We start from the raw sequence: 18,491 nt of genomic DNA on the forward strand, positions 1-18,491 counted from the left end.
AAAATAATTAAATAAAAAAAAACCTAAAGTAACTCTAACTACACAACCACTGCAGTAAATACTGTATAAAGAGAGCATCCGTGACTACGAATGACAGCGAGTGTGTACTGGCTATGTTCGTCCCGTCTGCGCTCGGCATTCGTCCTAGTTCGTCTCCTTTGATTCGCGACAGGAGACCGCCAAAAAAGCGAGCGCACCCGAACACGAATGTTGGCGATGCGAACTACCCCAAATGTACACGAGCACACCGTGTACACTATCACGTTCGTCTTAGTTCGCCTACATTCGGCGATAGTGTACTAGAGGAAGACTCGAGCGAGTCGCAATCGCTGTCGAGAACGAAAACCGAAAACAAAAACACAAGAAGGAAAAGAGCAAAACAAACAGAAGACAACAACAACAATAGTATAGGCCTAATGCATCCACTTTCAATTAAGTTAGGTTACGATCTAAATAAATATCAGGATTATGTCTTTCAAACGTGATGGTGATGATAAAAGCCTTTTGAAGAATCTGAATGTAAGTAAAATTTTATAAAGTTAGAGATAGGCCTAGGCCTAGGTCTGGTCTAGGATTCACCCTTTCCTTTCCTTTAGGGGGCGGCTTAGATGAGGGGGCCCCTTTTTAACATACATATACATATTATGTATATATATGCGTGAAATAATAAATACCATAGTACCCTGTTTAACATCATTTTATGTTAATATAATTATTTTAAACAGGGTACTAAGGCCTAAATGGAACTTATTATTTCACATATTTATGAAGTAAGTTAGGCCTATTTATTTTCGGCTGCACTTTACTTTAGGTCCTACACTTATTTGAATGAAAAAATAGATCGATATATCGATTATTTGATCGTTTCATTCGATATATCGTTTGGTTGGTTAGTTAGGTTAGGTTAACCTTACCTAGGTTAGTTAGGTTAGGTTAACCTTACCTAGGATAGTTAGATTAGGGTAACCTTACCTTTACCTTGTTCAATATCCTTTGGTGTTATTAGATGACGTTTGTTGTTTGATGACGTGTGGGATATTGAACAAGGTAACTGTTTATTTTATTATTAAAATTTTCAATATCCAGTAGTAGGAAAATGAACTCTAACCTTACCTAACTAACCAAACGATATATCGAATGAAACAATCGATTAATTGATATATTTATTCAAATGAGTGTAGGACCTAAAGTAAAGTGCAGCCTTATTTTTCAAGACAAACATGATGCTAAATTTAATTTTTCTTTAAGCTTTTATTTAACGTTTTTGAGTTGGAGATTCATAATGAGCACGAGCACGACAAAAAAGTGACACAGTAAATAAGATTTTTTATTGCAGCCTCCTCGGTTACAAATAAGTTTAAATCGTGAGCGGATTTCCGTATTTGTGGGGTCATCATCTTCGTCTCCCGCGGTCACGAAGTAAGTTTATAAGGGGCTAGCGTTTGGTCGTGGTCGGGATAGTGTGCTCCGGCCCTTAGTTTGATCCTGAGTAGGATAATTTTTTTTTATCAAAAATAAATATTATTTCTAACTACAACAGGTTAATATTAAGTTTGATTAATATAATACCGGTACTAACCTCATTAACTCAATACCCGGAAACTCAACAGTCAACAGCTGACGGGGCACATGAAAAAAAAAATTAAGATAGGACATATTAATACTCATGTGCCTACTTAAGTTTAGTTACGTTACTTACCTAATAAATTGATTTGTAAAAATTAGTCTGTTATGTACATTTTAAAAACCCATCATTAAAACCTTCAATAACTTAACTTAGCTTGGATAACTCGACAACCTCTGGCGTTCTGGGTGCAGAATTGTGGAGTTAGTGAGGTTTTACTGTATGACCATTAGGCCTACAAATCTCCGGACACAAACAAAACAGAAAAGAAAAATCCTGTTTTAAACTTATCCTGCATGAATCCCATTCTATCCTGAGTGTTATTTAAGATTTACCATGTCATTAACTCCTTATATATAATCCGTGAAGATAATTTGTTGACATGTCATATGTTTTATATGAATAAGTTAATCACAGTTTTTCTAAACTTAATATTGAATAAACATTTACTGTAATAGTTTCATTTCCTATCCACCTACGTTACCCAATAACTTCATATAACCTTCATATTACAGGATGAGCGTGTTAGAGAACTTCTTGGAAACCATGTCCCACAAGATGAAGCTAAGCTGTTGAGCAATGGGAGGTAAACATTATTGCATACATATTACATATAATTTTTTCTTATTGGATTTCATAATCTTTTACAAACTGAATCATGCATTGACGAAGATCTCTTGCTCCACATTTAGCTTGTTTCAATACCTTTAATGCCTATTGAATTGACCTAACGATATAAATTCTAAAGCAAATCTGATTTTTAAATATCAATATTTTTTTAGTGTCTTGGTTATTTAGGTATATGTTTTGATAGAATCAGGTTCCAATAATAGTCCAGTAAATCTGTCAGAAAATATGGGGTTGCTGTGCAAAAGGTCAAACCTATTGTTTGTGAAAATCAAATCAAGCAAATGGAAATTCGCTTAGTCTGCAGGTTTGCTGAGGTGGGGGTATTTTTATTCATACTTTCATTTATTTTCTATTAATAGCAAATAAACTGGCATACTCTCTAAATCAATATGGTGTTTGCTTCAAACAACTAAGTTGTGAAAATATTGAAAAAACCACAATTTTTATCGGTCTTTGGAAAATATATTTATTTTGATGGTCTGTATTTTGACCATTATTTACGCTACATACTTGCTGTTGGGCTTAAAATGTCACAAATTTATTCTTCTTTAATGTAATAATATAAAATTTTCGGTAAAATGATCGGTTCGCGAGATTGAGTGAAAAATAATAGGAATTGCCATATTTTTGATATTTCGATAACAAGTGGCGCGCCCCGCGGCGAGCGGCAGCATCTCGAGGTGGATAACTTGGATTTTATGTTATGGGCCCAATACTAACAACATATCCAAAAATCAGAACTACCCGACCTTTTGCATACCAAAATGTATTATTTTACTGGACTATAACAACAATGATGTTTTTTTACAGATTAACCTGCCTGATTTGTATTCATCGACCAATTTTTGACACAATTAGTATGCTTGCAAACCATAGAAGAGGGAAACGACATTTATTTGGTGAGTTAAGAGTAATAAGTTACTTTAGTCTCAATTATCCAACCTAAAGTGTAGATTGTCCATCTTAAACTAACTTGGCACTGCCAGATTCAAACAGAAAGGTCCATTCAGCCTCCTCAGGTAACCTTCGCACTGTAACTGAGCCTGGGTGAGGGTTAGTGGAGAGAAATTCAGCCAATAGAACAATATAAGAAAGAACAATCATGTGCACTGTGTAGGTACCTAAAGCCTAGTGTGTTTCTTCTGAGTTAAGTCACAGAAAACGTACTACTATAACCCAGAATGCCAACCGCATGGTAAAAAGCATTAAGCGGTTTGAGAGAGCTTTGCCTGTCAATCCGTAGGCAGCGCCACCAGCGTTGCTATGCTATTGCATGGCATCGCTGGTGGCGCTGCCTACGGATTGACAGGCAAAGCTCTCTCAAACCGCTTAATGCTTTTTACCATGCGGTTGGCATTCTGGCTATAGTAGTACGTTTTCTGTGGTTAAGTTGGATGGTTCACAGATCGTCCACAGGGAGGGTCAGATGTCTCGGAAGGTCAAATTACCGAAGACCGGACACTCACGACTCTAATGTCTGGTTACTTGGTTCTGACCCTTGACACTCTCCCCAGCTTAATGTTGTTCCCTTCGTCAGTCCCCAAATGACATTACTTACATACTTACAGTCAGAGCTTATTTTAAGGGATTTTCACTGTGCGACAGTGGCGCCGGACTTACCGGGGGTCTGGAATACCCCACCCGAAAATTTTTGCAAAAGTTAAAGTGAAAATCACACATTTCTACGTATTTTTTAATGCATTTTTCGATTATATTTGCTTGTAAAGTTGTAAATAGTCCATATAATCTCACTTAATTACGTATTCTATACGTTGTAACAGGCCAAAGCTCCCTTCACAACCTCTTGGGCCAAAATCATAGCTCAATACTCTAAAATATTTACATAATGTTATTTTTTTAATTCCGATACATTTAAAATGTGAATCATAACAAAAATATGCCGGCACCACCCATAGTCACTGGGTGACAAAATCTCAGCACTGGGCGACACTTGTGTCGCCCAGTTAACATGTTACTTTATACCCTACTTACAGCCACTAAATATGCTGTAAGACTCGTATTTTCCAAACCCCCTCATCCAAACTAAAAAGTCTCTACCATCAGAAGTTAATGGGAAAATGAGTGGATACATTTTAAAACCATAATTCAAACAATTCAAATTCAAATTCAATTTCTTTATTCCCTCATAACATCTTACAAGTACAACTTACAAGGATAGGAGTGTCGTCATAATAAAAATATAAAAAAAATACTATAACTAATAAATACACACAACTCAAAATTATTACTACTGACATCAAGTAGTAAAAGTTACCATTATAAAAAACAACAAATAAGATAAAATCCTGCTAAAATTAATGAAAGCCATCAGGTATGTATTCAACATGAATTTAGTTTACAAAATTAAATTAATTCTTGTCCGTTTGGAAAACATCAGAATAGAAATCCTCTATTTGATAATATGCCTTTTCAATTAATAACTCGTGTAATTTTTCTAGGAGTATGTTTTTTGGATTGTTGGTGATTCTTTTTGGTAGTTTATTGAACATTTTTATAGCCATGTATTTTGGTGTACGTTCAAAAAGAGTTAGTCTATGTATTGGGAATTGATATAAATATAAATGTTTCTGACGTGTGGAATTATGTGTAAATTTAAACTCTTCGAAATGATCTACAGTAGAACCTTGATAACAAGACTCTCATGGGGATTATAAAATAAGTCTGGCTATCAAGGTTGACTTCTTATTGAGGTTTGCAATAACGTGTGTTTAGAGGTAAAATAAATTCAAGGGGATTTTAAAAATACACTTGTTATCAAGAGTGACTTGTTATCAGGGGTCTTCTTATCGAGGTTCCACTGTATATTTTTAATTAACAGCTTAATCATTTCAAAAATATGTGATGGTTAAAATCCCTAATATTTTAAAATGAGGTCTAGAACTTGTTTTCTTTGACACTTTAACCATGGTACGTACAATTGATTTTTGTGCGTTAAGAAGTTTTTTGTTTTGGGACTGGATCCCCAGAGTACTATACCATACCTTATTATAGAATCAATATAGGCACAATATACTAATTTACATACTTCCAGAGATGTTGCATCAATTGTAACACTTATTGCATAGCGAAAAGAGAGTAATTTTTTTGTTAGATATTGATTATGATCTCCCCAATTTCATTTGAATCAATATGTATTCCTAATACTTTGTGTGAATCTGTCGGGATTAATAGGCTGCTATTTAATGAATTTGAAGAGTTTTTCCCCTTAAATTGCATAATTTGTGGTTTTGAATTATTTAACAGTAGTCCATTTTGAGAGAACCATTCATCTAGTTCTTTTATTGATTTCTGAACAATGATTTCCAATTGATGTATTTTTGGGGCTTTTAATATAGCATTTGTGTCATCTGCATGCAAGAAGAGTTTGCCTGATATATTACAGTCTATATCATTAATAAATATTAAGAATAGTGTTGGCCCCAGGATGGAACCTTGAGGAACACCGTACCTGATATTATTCCATCCGGACAAGAACTTGTGGCCATCTTTATAAACTACTGTGCGTTGCTTTCTATTTGATAGGAAGTTTGAGAGAAGCTGCAATACCTGACCAACAATCCCTACTTTCTTCAGTTTGCAAATAATTAGTTTGTGGTCAACACAGTCGAATGCCCTGGATAAGTTAACAATTTGTAGCAAATAATTTTCAACCCATTAGTCCAGGACAGAAGTCCTAGGAACTATAGTTAATAGGACAAAATAGTGTTATGTTGTGTGTTCTTTTTTTGTGTGTACCTAATATGCCTTGGGCTACAATTACTGTATCTCAGATAAGCTAGTTAAACTAGCCTCTATAAATTTTTTTAAAACACCCGTTAGTCAACTGGCTTTCTCAAACAAATATAACCTGATGTGAGATTTTTTCAGAACTCAGCAAACATATAAAATGTAAAGAAGAGGCGGAGAGAAAAGTAATCCTAGAGAAGGAAAAGAAGTCACTTTTGGGGTGCAAACGTGTGGAAGCTAAACATGTAGGCCTATTGAAATATCAAAGGAAACAAATTTTAGATATAGGAAAAGCTTCTAGAACCAAACTATCTGTTCGTTCTGGTAAGTCATCTCTACTTCTTAAATTCAGCTTTAAATCGTTTCTATAAAGTAATCTTTGTCCATAAGTTTTTGCAACTAAATACCAATAGTGCATTTAAGTGAATATGGAACATACATGGACTCTTATGGTGAATAGAATGGAACAATGATAGAGCAGGATTTAGATTTAAATTTTGTTCCATCTCCCGTGGCCTTAAGGAGTCATCCCCCCCCCCTAGGTCACACCCCTTGACTGGCCTTACCTCCAGGATGGTAGCAAGCCTTTTCCCCAGAAAAAAAATTGGCATTTTTGCCAAGAAATTTTGGAATTTTTTGGGAATTTAGCTTTTAGGTTGTTGGTGATTTTGTTTTCAACCCTGATTCTTGCACACCATCTCCAGATGTATTCACTTTTAATTATTCATGTACAATTTTTAGAGTTGGGTTTTCTAGGTAATTATGGTCACAAGTGTTTTGGTGTGTGTGTTTTTAGACAGACTTGTAATGTATCTGTTATTTCAGGAATACACAGTTTTCTATGCCAGCAGAGAAATTAGAGGAGGCAGGGGGTTATATTGACAGAATTCATTTTGAGCTGGCCGACATAACATGGAATATTAATAATATTTTATTGGAGTTAGAAGTTAAACAGGCACGAAGTAGGCTACCCAAAACCATTTTTGTTTTGGACTGCTGTTTTACCTTGTTGTTCAAATTCAGCGATGGATAGAGAGGGAGAAGTTATGTCCTGGCAGTCTTGGCACACTTGCTTTAGTAAACATTAGCAACATTTAATTGGAGTTAGCATTCAACAGTCACACTTGCTGCCGTATACACAACGCTACATTTTGATGGTGGCCTCTCTGTTAAACCTGGTGGTCCAAATCCAGTACTGGATAAAAGGAAGAATAAGTCTACACACAACCCTAAACCACCGAGGGAAGTTGCGTGCAAAGTATGTTTGGCAGTCTCGACTAACTCTGTGGTAAACAGGCTACCACTATCCTATAGGTGTCAACCAATCACGTGGTGGGGGGGGGGGGGGGTTAGTGAGATGTGCTTCCAGATTGGCAGGAGTGGTGAAATACAACTTATAATCAAAATCCTGTTCTCTGATTGGTCAGTTATATTCTCCATAAGAGCCCATACAGTTTCTGTGTACATCTACACAGTACCCATTATCTGAAATTTGATACATAAGAAAAATATGAACATTTTTAAACATTTTATTCACCGTTTGCTACAAATTTCCCTAGTACTTGGGGGATAAAGATTTAATGTGGTAGAGCCAAGTCAAATAATCAATATTTTATCGGGACTATTTTTCCAAATGCCCAGTAATCTTTGCTCAATAGTAACAACTGTATGTTGTTCTTCCATTTGTACTGTATTTTGTAATTTGCTAGTGTACAAGTCTATAAGTTACAACTCTTTTCTTTACTTTTCCTCGTTATTTTGTAAAACCTACATGGTTACTTGACAATTCATAAGGCCAATGTTAAATTTTTTAATTTTCAAACAAGTCGTGTAGCGAAATACAAGTTTTGCTGAGGTAGACACACTTTTGCCAATCAATTTTTAAGACCTGTAAGTCCCAAAATTACAAAATTTGTCTAAAACCTTCCGCTGGATTTTACAATAAATTTTACAAACTCACAAACAGACATAGCTTGTATTTGAGTAATAGGAATATTTGTTAAGAAATAATCTTACGCTATTTGATACAACTTGAGTTGATAGACTTTTTTTAATTCAGGAAAAATGTTAAATTTGTAAAACATTAATAAAACAGCTTGTAAAACTGTTGTAAGATTTTTGTATCTTTGAGTAAAAGTATTTACTGCTGTGCTTTATTTGTCAATCTCATAATCCTAAAATTATTGAAACATGTACATTTGGCTTCCTAAGATACATCGCTAAAAATTGCTAGAAAAAATAGATATAGAACTGATTGTAATTTATATTTAGTTGTCTGAATGTGTTTTCTCAGGTCTGAATGATACAGATAACCAAGTTTCAACCTCAGTGAAACATTACCTGAAAAAAATGACTCGCAAAACTTCCTTGGAGAAAGTTGTGGAGAGGAATCGAGAAAACTATGGGATTGATTTACAAAAGAATAGTCATGAATCGTGTTTACAAGAAAGGTTGACCGATTCTAAACCTGTAACGACACAGTCAGCAGAATCAACTGCTTTACGATCTGAAATCCAAGAATATGAAACAAAGCTACGTATGTAAGTAGTTATGATGCACATTTACTATAAATAGACCTATCATACAATCTATTTAGACAATAGATAATGTGCATTGTGTTACATGAATTTTTATTCTGAAATCACCTGCCGGCATTATTAATTGTTGGTTAAATTTATTTCTTTTACCACATCCCCTCTGTTAATGAATTATATTGATTTTAAATTATATATTTATTTACACATCTAATTACTTTTTAGGTCAGGATGGATAAAAGATGCAACAGGGAAATGGATTAAAGATCCGAATGTGGAGTTTGACAGTGATGAAGATGATATACCTCCTCCCCCTATTTATGCTGTCTTAATAAATAATAATTAAATCAAATTAAGTAGATTTTCTTTCCTTGGTCCATCACATAGTAGAATATGAGTTATTTATATGGCTATTAACTGGAGTCTAAATCTGGAAGCCAAATATTTACTTTTAAAAAGTATCACTTGCAACGTTTTCATAAAAACTCTGCAAGTGAAGAATTGATGTGTTTTAATGTTTTAAAAATCATAAAATGTAATAACAAATTAGTAAAAAAATAAACAAAAACTGTTTACTGTCTTATAAACAGTGATAGGAAGTAGTACGCTAAAATAACTAGCTTTTTAGTTTTAGTACAGGATTAGCTTTTTTAAGCTCTAAACATTTTTATTGCACTGGTTTGCAAAGTCGATCCCACCTCCCATCCCACTTCAAGCCAAATTTTATCAAAATCGGACAAAAAATACTCAAGTTGTCACGTTTACGTACACGTATGTTGTATATAAAAATTCGAACAAATGGTGTTTTTAAGCTCAGGGGACATCCAAATGAGAAAGCGATGCTCCCAGGCCTAGGTCTCACTCACTGTGCCACCTACAGTAATAGTTGCTTTCCTGAAAGGAAATTCACTAAAATGGTTTGATTTTAAGGGGAACTGGGTTTAAAGTGCAAAAATAGGGTGTTCTCTTTTTTGAACCTGGAAAATATTTAACAAATTCTTTTCAAACATGTTTCCTTGAAAAAAAAAAACCTTGAAAGAAAATAGTAGTTTCAAGCTTTGTTTTGTGCTTCATGGTTACAGAGAAACTTCCAGAAAACTAAATTAGAAAATCAGGCAAATATAAACTTGCTTAGTCTGCAGGTGTGCTGTGTAGAGGGATTTTATAGATTTTATATATTTATACATTTTATATCAATTATGAAAGTTCGAGTATATCCACAATAAGCCGTTTATACTTATATGCCAACCCCGTACGAAGGACGGGTACTCTGCTAGTCTTACATAAGTATGAAAAGGGAGTTTGTAGTTAAGAGATAATTACACAATTAGAGGATAAATATATTTATTGATAAATTCTGCCATAGACATACATTGTGGACAAGGACTGGAGTAATATAGATGCCACATAGGTTCACAGTTTGTGCATTTCTACCTACATCTTAAATATTCATCTTTCAAGGGTGACTTATCCTCACTCCTAACTGTAATAACACTCAGAAAATATACAACTACCGAGTACACAGAATCCACAACAATAAAAACAGAAAAATCAAACAATCCGATAAAAAACACATTAAAAACTACAAATGATTAATAATTAATTATCAGGCTGACCCAGTCTTTCCAGTTGCCGTACCTAGTCCTAACATTAACCAAACTGTTAACAAATAATTGTAATTAAAATTAAAAAACAAATAACCTTCATCACGAGTGAAAACAAAAATACTGAAAAAAATATTGCAAAATTAAAACCTTTAATAAATTAATTGTGCACAAACATGAAGACCGACTTCTCTTTGCTTGGGCACAAAATCTTATGAGTAAAAACTTAATTGAATATCCTTAACTAACTAATGTAAACACACAAGAGACAGCCTTAGTTATCAGGATCACAGATCTACACAGGAATGAATGCAGCATTGTTCAAAACTAAAACGTCTCAGTTAAAAATATACAATTTCTTATTGGTTCCTTTTAACCGTCCTCAGAGATAGAGAAATTAATATCAATATAAAACAAGAGAATCACAACATACTTTGAGGGTGAATCATTTGATGCTGCACACATACCAGCACACGCCTTCATTTGATTGGTCGCCAAGCATCATCTTTGGGAGATGATGAAAATAACAAATATTAATTAGAAGCAAAATACATTGATAAAGCTGTTAAGAAAAGGTGGGATTGCTATAAAAACATAAAAAATTTTAATAAATAAAATATGTTCACAAAATTACCCGGTTGGTTTTAAAATATTGAAGAGGTTCCTAAAAATTTTTAGAATTTTCTTTTTGAACTGGAATGTTTACCTTAAGTGGATTTCCCACATAGGAAATAAGCTATTACCATAGGTGTCATGGTAAGACCTAGACCCGGGAAAAATTTACCTGAAATCAGACTATTTTTATTAGTAGGTTTTATAACTGTTTAAATAATCATTATACATTGGTTAATCAGTAGGATTAAAGTTTAACAATTTTGTAAATTACCTGTTTATTGCAAATTGTGCCACAGCTTTGGAAATAAGTCTGCTTACAGACAAAACTCACTCTAATATAGAGCAACTTCTAGCCGCTACCTATCATATTTACCTAATCAATAAATATAATAGGGCAATAAATATTAGCACTAACAAAATAACAAAAAAAGTTAAAATTTATACGTCGACAAGCAAACTTAAATGCCACATTTGTCATACCATAAATATTTATTTTTTAACACGTGTGTTGTCCTACAATATAAAAAATTTCTGCATCGCAATATATATTTTTAATCGTTAATTTTTATAAATTTGTTTTCTCAGAAGCCTGGAAACCGTGTTTTTGCTAAAGTTCTTTACTTAAATGAGTCAATAGTAAAAAAATAACAAAAAACAGTAGTGTTGTGTTTGATTTTTATTTGTAATCGTCTAAACAACTTTAACGAGAAACACATCCAGGCTCTGGACAAACTCCGACTGCGAAAGCCGGACACATTTCAACAGCGACACCCTCATAGGTGAACGAAAAATACAGAAAAAGAGATACAGAAAACAAATCAGGGGCAATAAAAACTTAAATGTCATAACAGTACCCAGCTAAAGTGACCATTCCTTAAGATATCTACAGCTTTTAAACGGATTCAGGAGACTTTGTACTGCCACCAAGCAAAGAGGAGTCGGGGACGAGGGATGGCAGACTGGGAGCAGGGGCCGCGGGCGTCCCGACGGCCTCAGCTTGGGAACTTGGAGTAGAAGGCGAAGGTGAGATCGTAGTTGTGAAGGTGGCAATACTGAGTGTCCTGGCGACGGAGAGTCTCTCCGACCATGGGGATCTGCTGTAAAGCTGCTGGAAACTCTGCGGCTGTAGACTCCTACAACCAGAACATTGGTAAATGAGCTAGTGTCCGTAGAGAAACAGTTTTAATGATGTAGTCAATTATGCATATAGCGATCAATTGATGTAGTCAGCATTCTAACAAGTTAATCAGCTGGAAATCAGACTGCCTCTTTTTACAGTCTAATAGCTAGTGCTGTGGTAAACCCAATTACTTAAAGTTAACAGATATTCAAGAGTTTTCAATGTTGCTCATTACACACCAACAAGTGTAAAAAGAAAGATTTAAAAAATGTTACACCACATATCAAAGATTCCAAATTCCATGTTACCTTCAGGTAGTCAAAAAATAAACTTATTTAACATCCACAAAAAATTACCTTATTAGCGAAAACAGTGATGACGACCTTTCCAGGACGGAAAGTATTGACAACGCGATTGATGATATCCTTGTATGAAGCCTGGGGCATGTTGGTCTCGAAGCTGACATATGAGAAGTCCTTCTCTGGAGTGATGTGAATGGTCATGTAACAACCCTGTTGGTATTTTGTATTATTAGTTTATTTACTCACTAAAACTATTATTTAAAGACGGAGCAGTATTCTAGCTAACTTCCCACTAACTACTATATTCAACAGAAATTTGAAACACAACGTTCTTGTTGAAGATACATGCTAGGGAATTGTTTTTATTTTTATCAATTCAGTTACGACTGTGCCACATAGGCCTATTAGCTGGTAAAGAAATGTCTGTATGTTTTAACGTATTATATTGCTGTCATAAGATTGTTAAAGTAAAAATTAAGATTGGGGAGTGAAAATTATATTCACATACTACAAAGTCATACACACAAAGCACAGGAAAAGACGTTGACTTATATACATTTATGTAATTTCTGTACAAGTTTATCGGTTTGACCATAACAATAATCTACATAAAGCAGTCATTGAGTTCAACAATTGACTCCAAGATACCAGAGTAAACATCCTATCTATATGGACCGGCTGCAGTTAATTTTTAAATTCAATTAATGTTTAGTTTTTGATATGATGTCCGTTTATATGATGTAAAATATGCAAGAATTTACAGAAAATTTGACCTTTCCGTTTTTCTAGGTAAAAACAAAATAGATAAATTTCTATACACTACAGAAATTAGCACCTCAATTAAACTCAATTGAACTACTCTCAATTTCATTCTAAACCTGGAGTCACATTTGACATGGGAGTAGAATAGATATATCCTTCGTCACAGGTTTGATTTAGAATGATGACTAGTGTATCATAATAGAATAATTATTCTTAACAGTACAATTTGTAGTTCAACATCTTCATTTGGTCTTTAATTAGAAAAAAATACAATTTAAAACTTTATTACAAAATCACGTATACATTTTAAGAAAATCTAAGAAATGATGTAAAGTCACATCCCATAAACTACACCAAGATAAGCTATCTAATTTACTGTCTCACACTAGACTTCATTGCTTTCATTGATCGTCATTATAACGTTCTAACAGTGTAGATAAGCACTGATTACTTATCCATCCTCTAGGTGATGATTGTTACAACAGTTAACACAACTTACATTCTTGGTTATCCCATTCATTGAGTAGCCGCACGGCTCAAACAAGTAATCGTCTATGACCATCTGTGGGATGATCAGATCAATGCCGGACTTCTGCAAAAAAGAAACCCCAACTTAAAAACTTATATAGGTACAAATAATATTTCCCTAAATAATTTGATAGTTTTAATAATAAAAATATTTGTTAATTTGAGGAATTAGGATATTAGGAAAAATAATTTTTGGGGATGTTTGGAAATAGGCCTAAAGACCGCAGACCGATAAAAATTAATCAATTTTGGCTTGATAAAGTAACAACATTGTTGTACATCTGTCACAAATTAACAGTAGTTATTCATCAGTCTTCTTGTGTTAAATGACTGAGAAAATCTTGAAATACATCTTGTAGAGAACTTTAGAAAACCAGAGTTTTGCTAACAGCTTCCACATTACTGTAACTCAGATTTTTAAACAGCAATGTAGGCTAATACTAAAAATTTGAATCATCAAAAAACTCAAATTAGATATAAGTTTGGTTACAGAGGGATTCAAAATTGCAAAGTCACATTATCAAGAACATTTTGATGAGGATGTAGAAATTCGTATAGGCTAGTTCTAAGGATGGAGAAAAGTAGGGAGTTGGAACAGAGCACATCAAACTGTCCAAGAGGTACCTGGGTAGCATCTGCGGCGGAGGAGGCGCCTTGCTGAGTGAAGATCTTCATCACCTCGGGGTCCAAGTCTGTCATGAGCACCTCCAGTGTCTGGTCAGGGGCGCGAGGACGAGTGTGACGTGAGGTGGGGTTGAGGGTGTAGAGATACCAACAGTCCCGTGCCGGAGAGCCCAGACAGTAGGCCGTGCCTCCTGCAACATCAGGCTTAGGACTGTCTGGAACTGAGACAAGCGTTACAGTGTTCACACTAAATATGTATACAAGTGTTGTCTAGCAAACCATGAAAAAAGGACAGCTCCAGGACTTTTATAATTTTACAACCGAAATCATCCAAGTAACAAGATAATATTATAACATTTTGTGCATTGATCATTGCGTTTCAATCATGCTTTTTGGCTCATTGTTGTTAAAACAAACATTGGTGATAGGATGCGGAGATTTTCATATTTCAAAATTGAATTCTATTCCGGAAATTCAAATTTTGAATTCAAGACCAGTTGAAATAGTAAACAATATGGAAGGGAACCCAATATGATGATAATATATTCTAACTATTATTTACTTCTAAAATTTATAATTGAACAGTTTTTATAATTTTCTAAATTTTTTACATCAGAATCACATCAAAATTGGTTGTGGGGAATTATCCCCCACGATCCCTGCAATATTTGTGATGATTTCCTGCTATAGCAGTAACAACTATGAACATCTAGTCTCTGCAACCCTGTGATTATATCCTATAATTACGGCAACATCATTTGACACAACCTGTTGGTAGCTTATTCAAACTACCCTTTTAGTTCTATAACTGTAAAAAAATTTAACAAGTAATTGGATCAGAAAGTAAATTTTAGGTAGTGTATTTATAGTACAAGTTAAAACCAACCACTTAAAATTACATGATGATAATGATAATATCAATGTAGACAATCTGGAGTAGGATTCAGTATATCCAGGATTAGAATAATTCTTAAGGAAATCAGCAAGGATAAAAGAACCATCAGCATACAATTTTCTGTATATTAAGTATCAAGAACCCAATTAATGTACCAAACTGGTTATCTTATCTGCTGCCAAAAAATGGTAACTTATTAGTTGATAACTCCTCTCTCCGAGTTATCTTACTTCATAAATACACATGGCTTAGCCTATAAAAAGGGTCAAAAGATACCACATTATATAATACACGAGTCAATTTAGACTTACCATTGGCAAAGAAGGAATCCAAAAATGTGACTTCTTTTTCAAAACTACGATGAGGATTTTTCTGAAGATCAGGGCGCTTGAAATTCTTGCGAGAGTAGAAAACGTCCTAGAAAACCATTAAATATATTTAAATTTGTACAAAAACAAGAACCAGTGATTACTTAATTTACTTAGACAAATTAAAGTAAAGGTACAAAAATTAATGAATAGATGTTAGGTTATAATGTGATTCAATCAACATAACAGAAGAAAAGAGTGTTACACGAAGAGGGGCAGATTTAGATATATTGCGCCAGTCTTTATGCGGAAGTGTCTAATTATAAACCGGCTATGTTTAGTGAGGCAAAATGCCACACCAAAATACCAGACTCATTACCTGTATGGGAAACATTCCGTCAGTCGAGGTCGCTGATCCCACGCAACTTATTCTCGGCTAACGCGATGCAAGTGCAATGCAATGCAATCGGGGAAAGTCAGTTAGCTTAGCTTTCTAATGCAAAATGGAGCACCAGAAGCTATTGTTCAAAAGTGTTTGTAGAAAACTGGTTATGAATCATACAGCTGTTGAAATTTCTTTCATTGCAAGAATTCTTATGCAATGCAATGAAACAGGGAAAGTTAACTTAGCTTTTTAATCTTACCAATATTATCACTCGATAATAAATATGGGGACACAACTGATTGTATTATTATTCCACAGATATGTATTTTAAGTACTAGTTAAAGTAGGCCTACTTATGAAATAAATTAATGTTGTCTAGATATTCATATGAGGAGACGAATGACAAATGTTAATTAATTTATGTCAGCAATTATCAATCATTGAGAAGGGACCAACTGAAGCAACCTGAACTGCTGATGATTAAAGTTTGTATACGGTACCATTAATTAACAATGTATGACCTAGTTGATAAAATTGCTGTCGTGGACAGGCCAAATGTATTTTTAGAAAAGATTTTTTGGCAATTTATATATAAAGAAACATAAATATTCTTAGGATTATGTGGGGACTATATTTCCTGCAATTTTACTCATATATTCTTAAAAAAATACACGTTATATTATATCACACAGGAAATGTCCCTAGTTATATTGTGTTTAATTTTACCTGATTTTTTATAGTTCAATATTTTATCATCTTTTATACATATAAAAAAATACATTTGTATAGACCTGGCCAGAATAGATTAGGAATTTTAGTGACTATATCTAAACCTAGAAACTTAAAACACACAGACTATTAAAAGTTTTAAAAGTAAAATGGGATTATTAGATTTATATAATTAATTGAAAGATGTAAGTTTAAAACTGTATAATGGACAAAATACCAAAATTAATAACCGAGATTTTTAGAAGAACACCTATAAAGAGTATCTCTATAATAAAATAACATGAAATCCCATTGAATTTATAATTGTAAAGCAACTAAGCACAAAAGACTAATAAAATGAAAAATTGGACTAACAAAAGGGGGATGGATATATTTTAAATCAAAATCTTGCTATTTTGGTGCTTTTGATATCAAAGTGATTTTTCTTTCAACCAAACTAATTTCATCCCTTTGTTTTCATGTTGTTTCCACTTGTTATGTAATTACGTTGGTTAAATTAAACAAGAGATCGTAGAAATTTACCGTAAATATGGAGGGTTTTGGTACTAAAATTGTGCATTTCATTACAACTTAGTATCATAATGAAGTATAACAGTCACATTTTAAAATTGTTTACATCGATTGTCATAGCATATTATCAATATTTTTACATTATCGTTCATTACCGCTTTTAATAGCCGTGCAATCATATTGGACTATTGTATGGAACTTGCATGGTGCAATAGCAACAATAGTCAAATATGTCGCTCATTACCACTGTTAATGACCAAACAGCCAGCTTAAGAGCTACCCCATGAAATACAGATACAACTGTCTGTGACATTACTATGCATTTTTGAGAATATACTGATACTGTATTGACTAAAATCAGTAGTTGTACCAAAATGTGTAACTGCACCCTATGATTATATATTCAATATTGGAATATTGTTATTCATTTACATGTAGATGGTACACAGGATCAATTTAATTCTAAAGCTACTTCTAAAAATGCAGTTAGTAAATAACACGGAAGGCTAAAAAAGTTACAAAACAGTAAAAACAATAAATAACTAAATATTACATTGACAATTCTCTTCTACACTACTAAATTACTTGAGGGAAGTGGAACATATATCAATGGAATAAATGACTAGGATTAATATGCACTCTTTCAATAATGTACTGAACTTTATGAGATCTAACTTGTTGCCCTTTATCTATTGTTGGGCATTAGGTGAAATAAAATGTTTGAACTGCATTTAGTTTTAAAACTATTTGCCAATGATGCAGTTGGGGGAAATAAGCCAAGATGCATGGAAAATCTAAAGCACAGAGTTAAGGGGTTTTCAGTAATTTTTCAAACATCTAGTCAGTGTGATGAGGGTAAGTTATTCCCCTGTTTCACAATTAAAGAAAGCAGGATGACTGGTCCAAGCAGAGTACTAGGTTATTTGTTCTAACTGTACTTAAGAAAGAATTAACATTCAATTATATAAGCTACAACTAACCTCAACTTCATCAAATCCAGCATATTTCTCGACAAGCAGCATGAGTGGCCCCAAACACTGTAGTGGGGTTGTGGTTCCACACGTTTTGAGTATGAAGCGACGCCGAGACACGAACATGCTGCTCTCACTGAAACACACAGACCTCACATTATACAAGAGTACAAAACTTCAAAAACTCATGACAACAAGGCTGTGAGCTGGGGTTGACATACTCCAAGGTTTTGCCACAAATGTCCCTCGGAAAGTTAGAAAAATTACAAGTATAACACTACTTCATGAGTAATCCATTTATAAATTAAAATTTAATTTACAGCTTTACTTGACGTAACTTTTGAACTATGGATAAATAGTAACCCCACTACAGTGTTTGGGGCCACTCATGCTGCTTGTCGAGAAATATGCTGGATTTGATGAAGTTGAGGTTAGTTGTAGCTTATATAATTAAATGATAAGTCTTTCTTCCATAGTAGAAAAATTTTGCTTTTAAACTAAAGGTTGTGAAATAGTAAGTCGGACGGAGTTAGTTCTTTAAAAAAATATATAAAACAACTCCTTAAAAAAAACCTCCAAACAAAACTCACAGTTAAAAGAACA

The 18,491-nt window shown here is 33.8% G+C and overlaps 2 protein-coding genes across 2 annotated transcripts; one reads left to right on the forward strand and one right to left on the reverse strand.

Annotated features, from left to right (window-relative positions):
• The first annotated feature begins 351 nt into the window (after positions 1-351).
• Positions 352-8,887, forward strand: LOC128990652 (sodium channel modifier 1-like). Its single transcript, XM_054413138.1, has 6 exons — positions 352-519; positions 2,140-2,210; positions 3,065-3,153; positions 6,143-6,325; positions 8,295-8,541; positions 8,761-8,887. The coding sequence occupies exons 1-6, from the start codon at positions 469-471 to the stop codon at positions 8,879-8,881; spliced, it is 762 nt and encodes a 253-aa protein (XP_054269113.1). The 5' UTR covers positions 352-468; the 3' UTR covers positions 8,882-8,887.
• Positions 8,888-9,862: 975 nt separating this feature from the next.
• On the reverse strand, positions 9,863-18,020 carry LOC128990439 (S-adenosylmethionine decarboxylase proenzyme). The gene is made up of 6 exons (XM_054412803.1): positions 17,898-18,020; positions 15,297-15,402; positions 14,091-14,311; positions 13,438-13,530; positions 12,231-12,386; positions 9,863-11,887 (listed from the first exon to the last, which is right to left on the reverse strand). Exons 1-6 carry the CDS (start codon positions 18,012-18,014, stop codon positions 11,747-11,749), a joined length of 834 nt encoding a protein of 277 aa, XP_054268778.1. The 5' UTR covers positions 18,015-18,020; the 3' UTR covers positions 9,863-11,746.
• Between the last annotated feature and the right edge of the window lie 471 nt (positions 18,021-18,491).

The sequence above is a fragment of the Macrosteles quadrilineatus genome, unplaced genomic scaffold (assembly GCF_028750875.1).
Source record: "Macrosteles quadrilineatus isolate MER2022 unplaced genomic scaffold, UCM_ALF_1.0 Scaffold_3__2_contigs__length_128488019, whole genome shotgun sequence".
In the NCBI taxonomy this organism is placed as follows: Eukaryota; Metazoa; Arthropoda; class Insecta; order Hemiptera; family Cicadellidae; genus Macrosteles; species Macrosteles quadrilineatus.